Genomic DNA, 10,158 nt, shown 5'->3' with positions numbered 1-10,158 from the left:
GTTTTATGCTGTATATTAAATGTTGAAATATATATAAAAAATAATATTATAGTTCAAAGTTAAAGATTTCTTAAATCAATTTCAAAATCATAAAGTTCAAAATAGTTCTTTTTACTATTGTTATAGCGAGATTTATAAGCCAAAATAAAATAATAATATATTTTTAATAAACAGATGAAAATTTAAACAAATTATTTGTATTTAATGCTTGTTTATATTCCCGAAATCTTCCAAATGAGTTTCATTTAATGTATATTTGTAAGCAAACAAGTATAAAGAAAACCAATATAATATATTGATTCTTAATAATTATCGCTAATTGATTACACAAATACAGGTATACAACATATACATATGTATATTAGTGTAGGTATTTCAGCAAAACTAGTTGGTTGCTTAGAAGGTCATTTCTGTCGTCTTCGCGATCTTGAATTTTGGTGACATATTGCTTGAAATGTGGCGAAACCAGAAAACATATTAGGCAATCGTTGGTGCTTCAAAAAGACCACGTGATTTATTACATTTATTTTTTAGATGCGCATATTTGTTACTTAAGCAATCATTTGTAAGATATTTGAAGCAATTTGATTTGGAATGAGTATAAAAATACTTCAATTCCTCAAAACCTATGTCGTCCTAATCAAATGAATCCCTCTTACGATTGTGCCAACATATTTTGCCAACCCTCAAAACATTAGTTAAATTTAATATCCCGATTTAATGTCTTTAATTGACTCATAACATTTTCCCGGGGCAATCGTTTGAACTCACGAAGAATCAATTACGGCCTCTTTTCACGAAAAGCTTCATGCAAACGACGAATAACACTCAAATGGTATTCCTTTTAACAGTTTAGACAGTCGCAATAAATTCGGAGTGCACTACACCTCGAAGAAAACTGCCAACTTAACCTTGAATTTTGACCTGCTTGGACGTGGTTTTTTTGGTTTTGGCTCACCTTTGCCAGGATATTCGGCCGATTAATCGTATGTTTCCGGGTCGTAAACATATATCCAAGACTCATCGCGAGTAATAACATGTTTTATGACATCCTGGTTGGCGAAAATCATTGTTTCAAAGACGTTAATGCGACGTGGTTTTTCGAAAAAATTGTGTGCTTTTGAAATCAATCGTGCTTTCACTTTTTTTAGACCCAAATTATCTTTCAACACGGTTTTCATTGATCCTTCCGATATTCCAACAATGCCAGTAAGATCTCTGATTGTTAATCGTTGATTTTCAAGCACCAATTCCATAATTTTATTGACGTGTTGATCATCAGTTGATATTGATGGCCGTCCTGACATGGTTTGTCGCCAACGCAAAAATTGTATCAATCAAAAGCACGTTTTCAGGACAATTAATTAATTAAAGTTTGTTTTGTATACGTACGTTGATTTTCGAACAGGGTTTTGCTACTTAAGTACAATTTGACCAGGTGCTATTGTAGAAAATTCACATGACAAGTAAAAGCTGTCTCATGCTCCTTGCCTCATTGACCTCGCAATAACTATAATAACTGTGTCATAAAATATAATTTCGTAAGACGGCATTTAATTAAGAACTCAATTGGCTAACTGCTCTTGATCACCATATTTGCATGACTTTGCTATCAAAAATGCGGATAAAAGTCAATGAAATATGCGATTTCCCACCATTGACTAAGGAATAAAAACAATAAGCAAACACATACACACATGCACATGTATTTGTTTAATTTTTTTTAGAAACTTAGATTTTCCTCATAGATTTGTTACTCACTTTTTGCTCGTTTTATGAATGAATGCTACTACTGTATATTAAACACTTAAACATTCGAGTACAGTTGTAAATATTTGTATATGAGGAAGTTGGATACGTCACTGCATTTTTTTTACCACTTTATATACTCAAAGCTTGTTTTTGCTCATCACTCGAAATTGTGGTTACTAACTAACAACTTAGAGCACATACCAGTTTTTTAGCAGTTAAGAAACGATTGCTTATATTTTAGGAATCTATGAACCATATTGACTTCTTTAGAGACGTTATCACGCCTCAAATCCTTGAAGGAATAATCTTCAAGATTAAACAATATCCCTGCCTTTGTTTATGAGACTGTAGTCTCTAGCTCATAGTGCCCATAGTATTCTACATCAGAAAGGTTTATAATAAACATTTTTACTTTCTCCAAATGTTCAATGTCAGGACTTCAAAGCTATGTTAATCAAACCAAAAGATTTTTGTATTGTCCGTGTATATAATTTATGTATATTAAATTTACAATTAGCCATGGATAAATTACAAAACAACATAACATAATTGCGTGGGTCGTTAGATGTTTCAAATGAATGAAATATTTGGTTCCATGAGACTGGTGTTTATATAAAAGAATTTTATTTAGCCAAAAACTCTGAACTCGTCAGAATTTCTAAAAATTATTTGGAGAATATTTTCTGTTCCTATAAACAATTTTACACAAGTCTAACTTAATCTCCGACTATCGACAAGATTACTCATATTTCATTGACTTGAATTATATGGGAAACATTTTTGACAAATTTACGAGTTCCATTGTCTTATTAAATTCTTCAACACCTCTAGAATATTTTCTAGTTGATCTGAGTAAAAGTTTCGGAGATGCAGCCGTGAGAACTTGTGCGCTCGAGGCTAACTAAGCTAAGTGCGCCGTCTTTAAACGCCTTTTTCTCAGAACTGTGTTTTTGAAGTCGGTTGGCAAGATTTCTCGACTTCTGTCACCTTCTCAACCGATCTTCATGAAATTTTACACCGATCTTTGAGATAAAATTCTTAAAGGCTTGGACGAAGTGTTTTTTTTTTCGATTAGAACTATTTCGCAAAAAAATGTTGCGAAATTTTCACTGAAATTTATTTCTTTTTTGTAAAAATGTCTGCCATAATCAAATTTAAACTTTTTTCCTTCGTCTAAGTTCTAAGTTAAGCTTTTAACTAAAATACGTGTTTTTTCACTTCAGATGATCCTGTAAGGAGTTATCCAGCCAACGCGGGCGCATCTTTTTTCCGAGGGGTCACCGGAAATGTGGTCGCTATGGCGATATTTTTTTCCAAAAACTTCAGATTTTTTTTGTTAGTAGTATGTGGTAATATAAAATTATAATAAAATATTTAATTTTTTTTATATGAGAAAAGACTTTTTGAAAAAATGCTATTTTTTTCACGAGGAAACCCATGTAACTCCTTAAGGCTTAATTATACGTATTTATCCAACACCGCTTACAATTGATTGCGGATTTATGTGTACTTGTCATATCACTTTTATTTTCGTTAATTGGCTGTGGGATTTCCTATGTTTTTACAATTTACATACTCTTAGAGCTAGACACTTAGTAATTCCCTACGATGTCGTAAACTACTCTCTCTCCTTCTTCTCTTCGTCTTGCCAATAACGTCATTAGCGCTATTAGACATTTATAGCCGTTCGTGAGCTGTTGCCCTTTTCGTGTGGTTAATTCGCTCTTCATTACGGAATGTCATCATTTTCGTTGTTTTGTTGGCGGTTGTGATGATTTTGACTTTGATTAGTATGAGTTTGTTTCAAGTCCAGTTTTAAACTGAGACCGGTTTAATTGAAGAGTAAAAAATTTTAAAAATCTATTAGATTTTGTATAACACACCCAAGTACATACATATGTATGTGTATGCAAAACATGTATATACATACATACATATATGTATGTATTTGAATGTTGTCGAACCGCTGGTGTCTTCTAATCCAGCTGAGAACAGAGATGTCTTAAAAAATCATTAATATGCATATGTGAATACAGGTATTTGGTTATTTAGGTATCAACTATTAATTATGGCATTTGCAAATTCGAAACGAAAGCGAAATATTGAATAAAATTGCTTTTCAAGTTTCAGTCAGTTTTGTGATCTTCAAGCAGCCTCAACATGGCATCTGCTAAGCTGGTAAGTTTTGTATACAATCAAGATGATTTTGGTTTACCGCGCAAGGAGCAACACAAAGGTGTTTACATATCGTGTCTCTTAGTGAACAACAAAATATTTTGCAACCAAAAATTGAGTAAAAATTAAGGAAAACAAAAATAATAGTTGGTGTAAAGAATATGAATAGTAAATTCGAATCAAAATCACTGTAATAAGTTTGCAAAGTGTGAACAAGTATTAAAGTAAAATTTTGTTTTTGCGTATAAATTTGTGATCAGAAGTGATAAATTTATAGTAAATTGAATAAAATAATTTATAATTAAATTTAGAAAATTTCTAAAGTGGTTACAAGACTTCAAAATGTGTCGGCATAGCTGTTTTTAAGGAAATCTTAAGAAAAAAATAATTAATGACCTTTTCGCGCTAAAATAAAATAATACTGTTTAAAACCTAGGTCAACGATTCAGCTAAGACATTGTGTTTGAAACAAAAACACTAATTTGAATATTTCTTGCGTTTTTATCTGATGCATGTTTGCATATTTCTATGGAAATTTAACGCACGCGCGCTGAAGGTCTAGCTAATAGTCATCTCAAGCCGGTCACGAAATTCACGCGAAAAAAATGCACTAAAAAACACTATCGAAAAAATTTTATATATGAAATGGTTATACCAGGAAACAAAATTATTTATCATAAATAAGAAATTCTAAATTAAAATTAATTAATTTATATTATTATTATAAAAATATTGCATACTATCTGAGTCAATACAGCCTTACGCGTCGCTTTGTATATATGGATATTAGGGATCTAGGTGGTATGGGTGTTAGCTGGACTGATTAGATCGTCGTTTAGATGTTAGCGGTGCGATCTCCACTAGTCGGAATGATGAACGGTGTTGGATCGTTTGCGGGTGAATTGTTTAGGCGGCGAAGGCATTTAACTGGGTATTAGGATAGCTCTTGAGGGAATGCTGTGTGCGTGTAATGCGAATATGCGGTCCAATCCCTGGTCACCAGTCCAGAGCAGTATGGAAGCTAAACAGGTAGTTGTTTCGGCTACGAGGTCTGACCGGAGACTTAATTCTGGTACCAAGGTGAGCAGGAGCCCTCGGAGTTCGCTTCAACCTGCTGATACGGACTGGCACTTCGGTGATTGTGGGTAAAACCCGAACCCGGTTTGAATTGACACTTCGTCAGTTGAATGTGTAGTTGCATTGCAACCTGGTATCGAACTCAAAGTTTGGTAGAGGTTTTAGATGTGCCTCGAATCTTACCAATATGGTTAGTGTGTCTATTCCACACTGCCAGGCATTTTCAGCGTGCTGATCAACGCATTGATTTGATCCGCTGTGCTCTTGAGCGGCGTGGGGTAAGGCTGCCGTCAGCAGGTAGCCATGTTAAACACACTGGACGTTGCATATTCGCTAACTAGTTTCTCAGATTTTTAGACATCGCTTTGAAATTTTGGACGTTTTCCTAATCAAATACATAACTGAACGATCGGAATTAAGTGCTTGTATGGAAGACTTCTTCATTTGGAGAACAGTGTAATCTCCAAAGAAATTGAGAAATGATCATCTATAACTGCCATACAAACTGACCGATAGAAAATCAAGTTCTTTAAGGAACCATATTTTTGCTTAGTTCGTTCTTTTCAGAAGTATAATTTCGGCTATAGACAAGCTGACAAGCTGATACGAGTATTAGGTTGTCAGAAAAGTCTTGCGGTATTTTTATTGAATCAATTCGTGTGGCACCCATACATCGAGCTTCTTAGTGACTTCAAGCTTCTTCAAATGGTTTATAACGGTTTGATGACTACTATGCCGGTCTCTTTCGACCAATTCAGCGATTTTATCGCAATTTTCGACGACAGGCCTTTCGGAGCTTGGCGCATCTTCGACCACCTCTACACCAGAACGAAAACGTTGAAACCATCGTTGTGTGGTGGAAATGGAAACTGTGTCGGATCCATAAGCTGCCCAATTTTTATTGCCGGCTTGAGATTTTTGCCTTTATCGTAGTAGTACTGTAAAATATGCCGTATTTTCTCTTTATTTTGCTCCATGTTTGCGACGCTATAACTCACGAATGACTTAAAAGAAACGACAATCAATCAAACACGCGTTAGCGCGAGAAATGAGCTTTCCAAAAAGGTATAGCATGACCCGATGCGACGAATAAAACTAGAACTACGCGCTTTCAGTGCCAACTAGCGAATATACCGCAAGACTTTTTTGATATTTCTTACAAAGTTACGACGAAGCTCTCTTAAACTTAAAAGTATTGATTGCCAAACTTCGAATTGAAGATGCTACTCGAAATTTAGATGAAAGCTGTGCAGTCCAATATAAAATGTCAACAGGATTCCCACTGGCCTTCTTCTCATAATGATTGATATGTGTTAATTCTTCAATATCCTTAAAATATATCACAGACCTTACTTACGAGAGTATATTATTAAAATATTTTGTTATATTTCAAAACTAATTCCTCTACCTTTCATGGTTTCATCAAATTTTCATTTAATTCCGCAAAGATATTTGATAGGTATGTATCTCTTTTTCTTGTACAAAAAAAAATTAACGACATTCTATGTTATAGTGTTGTTTGAAAGAGTTTGCTCTCTATCCGAGAGATAGTATGTATAGATAATATAATAGAGATAATATGGATATCTTCAATTGAGTTGCTGTCTCCATGATATTACAATGACACTGCTTAATAGCAGTTAATCTTAAAAAAAAAAAAACATATTTTTTAACACAAAAGAAAAAGTTGCATAAAGTAGTCATCCGGTGTCTCCGGTGGTATAAAAAAATCTTTCTAACAACGGACGCTCGGAAGTTAACTTCTAAATGTAACCACAAGCTCATGGCGCACATAACAAATGATAGTTCAATCACAGCAGTAATCCTGTCAACACAAGGTATCCATATGTATATCTTGGTTTCACTTTCTATGGAGCCCATAATCATTAACAGTTCAAAGTCAGTAAAACTCTTGAACTCGACCAAAAGAGTTTCAACAGTATCATCATCAATGACGTGGAATATACGAGTTTATGCCAAGCATTAAGCCGAATATCAAAACACATTTGGTCAGGGTTATAAGCCAAACAGATTATTACATCATTAGTGAGCATGTGTGTATTCAAACATTGTGTAATGATTTGCAATGATGACTCAAAATTATGAAGAATGTGCGTTTTCATTGGTAGACGCACTGAAATTAGCATTCATGTTTTATTTATGAGCGTCAATGTTTACGCGTTTTTTGTTAGTGACTTATGGTTTGAAGGTTATAAGTATCGTTTTTGTGTTCCTGACTTATCACTTTAGTTGTTCAGTTGTTCGAAAAGCAGTTAAACCAGAATAAAAATTTAGCTAATTTATGACAAAGATACGCGCGTAGGATTACGGTGCTTTGTTGGATATCTGCTCAACCAATAACAAAATAATATGGAATGGCTTTAATATTAACAATCAAGTATATTTTTCCGGCATTTAATTGCCTTGTGTGAAATTAAAGACCTTCAAAAAATTGGACTTAGTTTTGAGCAAAGGCAAAAAGTTTCTATAATATACTTTCACACTTAAAAGTTTGTCAAATTCTCCTAGAGGGTATTGGGAGAATATTAAGATATAACAATCATGATTTTATTTATATAAAATTTTTTTCAAAATACTTCTTGAAAAGGTGATTCAATAATCTATTTCAAGGAAAATATGAAGTTCATTCTGTGTTTATTTATTATTATACTTTCGCAACATGTTAAACTCTTAAGTTAATAGGTCGATCCAAATTGAAATCTCAGTGGAACAGCCTAGAACGCCAGTCCGTTGTGTTATATTGTACAAAGCACCTATAACATATCATATCGACAAAGCTCTTGGAGTCTATTACAAATTTTCTTCTGGTTCGCCGAAGTTAAGGCCGCCGAGATTGTTCATACTGAGCCTTGGAAGAAAAAGTGCCTGGATCTTTCGATCTCACGTTCTTCCGTACAACTTTAACAACTTGCTTCCGACCACAGTTTTTGCCTTGGGGCATGAATGTGTATTGGAAAATGTCCAGTAAGAACTCGTATGATTGCGGCAAGATGAACTTTATGAAAGGAAAGTAGTTTAATAGATCTCCTGCGTTCGAGTCTAGGGAAAAAAGTATTTCAAAGTCGCACATTAGCGCATTGTCAAAATATGCCAGCTAGCAGGGAAGGTCCATTGGTTGCAAGATGCCAACGAAAATCCAGCTAGTTCCCATTCAGATATGAGCGGAGTAAGAGAGCCCCTTTTTGCTAACTCATCGGCTTCGCAGTTACCAGCCACTCCGCGATGACCGGGCAGCCAAACCATTTGATGATATTTCTAGTGAGGACAATTAGCGAGCTCTTGGCTCATACTACTGTCGCTCTGCTGTCGGAGTGAATACTAATAGATTTCGCAATGTCATTTCTGAGTATTATATGAGCAGTTTTGTTCACTTAAGAGTTGTTGGTAACACCTAAAACTAATCGAGGAGATACGTAAAAAGCACGGAATTATAAAGGGATGGGATCGAACAAAATAAGTATAATGTATATATCTCAGAAACCACACTAATTTGTTGAGGTTGGTGGGAAAACGGGTAAAATCGGATATAACCCTACCCACTCTCTTTATAACGGTTTTGTTAAAAAATACTAAAAGTGCGACAACAATACACTTGTGTTAAAAAATTCCACCAAATTTACGATTTTCGATTTCTTAGGAATTTTTTTTTGTTTCTAGGTCTTTTACCTTAGGTTTTTTGTTTAAAAATTTCAATTTTTATTTATTCTTTTTTTCATTTCACAAAACTGAATTCAATCACATAAAAGCTGTGAACAACCTCAAATTAAATACATATATGCAAATCTAAAATTTGCTTTCCAAATCTCTGTTCTCTTTTCAGTTTCTTGCTGTAGCCATTTTGGCGACCTTCTCTCTTACCGTAAATGCCGGTTTTCTGGATTACATTTTTCCTACCGTCATGTCGGAATTCTATAGCCTTGCACCTACGAAGGAGGGTTATCGTTTTAAGTAAGTGTCCCTTAAGCTTAAGAGCTGCGAAAATGTTGCAATTATAATTATAATTAATATTTATTTTAATTTACCTTCAATAGCTTGGAAGAACCAAATGGCAGCAAACGTGAGGAAATCGGTGTGATAATGAATCCCGGCACCGAGGATGAACAGCTCGTTGTCATGGGTAGCTACACGGTTTACGATGAGAAGACCGACACCGAAACGATCACAATGTACACAGCCGACAAAGACGGTTACAAGCCGCGCTACATGATCAAGAACCGCAAATTGAGCCCCGGTGCTTTGAAATCCGCCGCTGGATAAGCAACCTGCTGCTTAACTACTTTATATATAATATATGTTTAATGTTAAAATTTTGTAAATTTAAATTAAATTGTTTTTGTTTTTTTCCAAAAGTACTTTACTGTTTAATACTCAATTATTTACTGCCATTTTTGTGTAAAATAAAGTTTTACTTGTAATTTATTTTCCAAATTTCTTTCTGTCTCGAGCCGCAATTCTTAAAGCAAAAGTGGCTTATTTATTCATAGAAATCGCACAGTTGCTTAATGACAGTCGTTAGTTGTCAAAAGGTATCTGGTTGTGCTTTTAATAACTGTCGTTAGTGAATTCCTCAAACACCGACTTTAATTGCCGTCCAAATTAGCATTTTGATTTCGAATTGCTTCATTTCAGCAGCAAGTTGATTTATGCTAGTCGTCAAGCCACCTACATGCTCTAAAGTTAATATACGGATATATTCTCATAGATCAAACAAAAATTACATAAGTGCAAACAGTAGTTTATGAAAGCGTCTACTTGCTTATTAGCGAGTATAAAATTACTTTTGTCATAAACCGATCACGACCGCCACCCATCGCGCAGTTATTTAATTATTGCTCATAATTATCACTAGATCTCTTGGCTGCTCCCTTGTCATTTATGTGTAGCTAGGTCTGTGTAAGCATGTGTGACGTAATTGCAAACTGTCAACCTCTGACTTCCACTCTTATCTATCGTTTGCCACTTTTCAGTTATTTAGCACTCGTGTTGCTCATTTGGTCAACAGATTGTCAACAGATAACTTGTTGTTGTTGTTGCCTGTCAATATTTTACAACTCGCACTTTTCATTGCCACACAATGTCTAGCATTAATGAAGGTATCGCTACTTGGTACAGTGAGTCGATGTTTATGATTTT

At 34.5% G+C, this 10,158-nt stretch overlaps 1 protein-coding gene across 1 annotated transcript; it reads left to right on the top strand.

Annotated features, from left to right (window-relative positions):
* Positions 1 to 3,772: 3,772 nt before the first annotated feature.
* On the top strand, positions 3,773 to 9,444 carry LOC105221900 (endocuticle structural glycoprotein SgAbd-9). Its single transcript, XM_011199041.4, has 3 exons — positions 3,773 to 3,930; positions 8,846 to 8,973; positions 9,057 to 9,444. The coding sequence occupies exons 1-3, from the start codon at positions 3,913 to 3,915 to the stop codon at positions 9,280 to 9,282; spliced, it is 372 nt and encodes a 123-aa protein (XP_011197343.1). The 5' UTR covers positions 3,773 to 3,912; the 3' UTR covers positions 9,283 to 9,444.
* The last annotated feature ends 714 nt before the right edge of the window (positions 9,445 to 10,158 follow it).

Source organism: Bactrocera dorsalis, chromosome 2 (assembly GCF_023373825.1).
Source record: "Bactrocera dorsalis isolate Fly_Bdor chromosome 2, ASM2337382v1, whole genome shotgun sequence".
Classification (NCBI taxonomy): Eukaryota; Metazoa; Arthropoda; class Insecta; order Diptera; family Tephritidae; genus Bactrocera; species Bactrocera dorsalis.
The sequence above is the reverse complement of the archived record's forward strand: the minus strand, read 5'-3'. Positions and strand labels throughout refer to the sequence as shown.

Excerpts from the sequence above, each read along its gene's own strand:
- LOC105221900 (XM_011199041.4), top strand. Across the intron at positions 8,974-9,056 it reads AAGGAGGGTTATCGTTTTAA|CTTGGAAGAACCAAATGGCA; the intron begins GTAAGTGTCCCT and ends TACCTTCAATAG.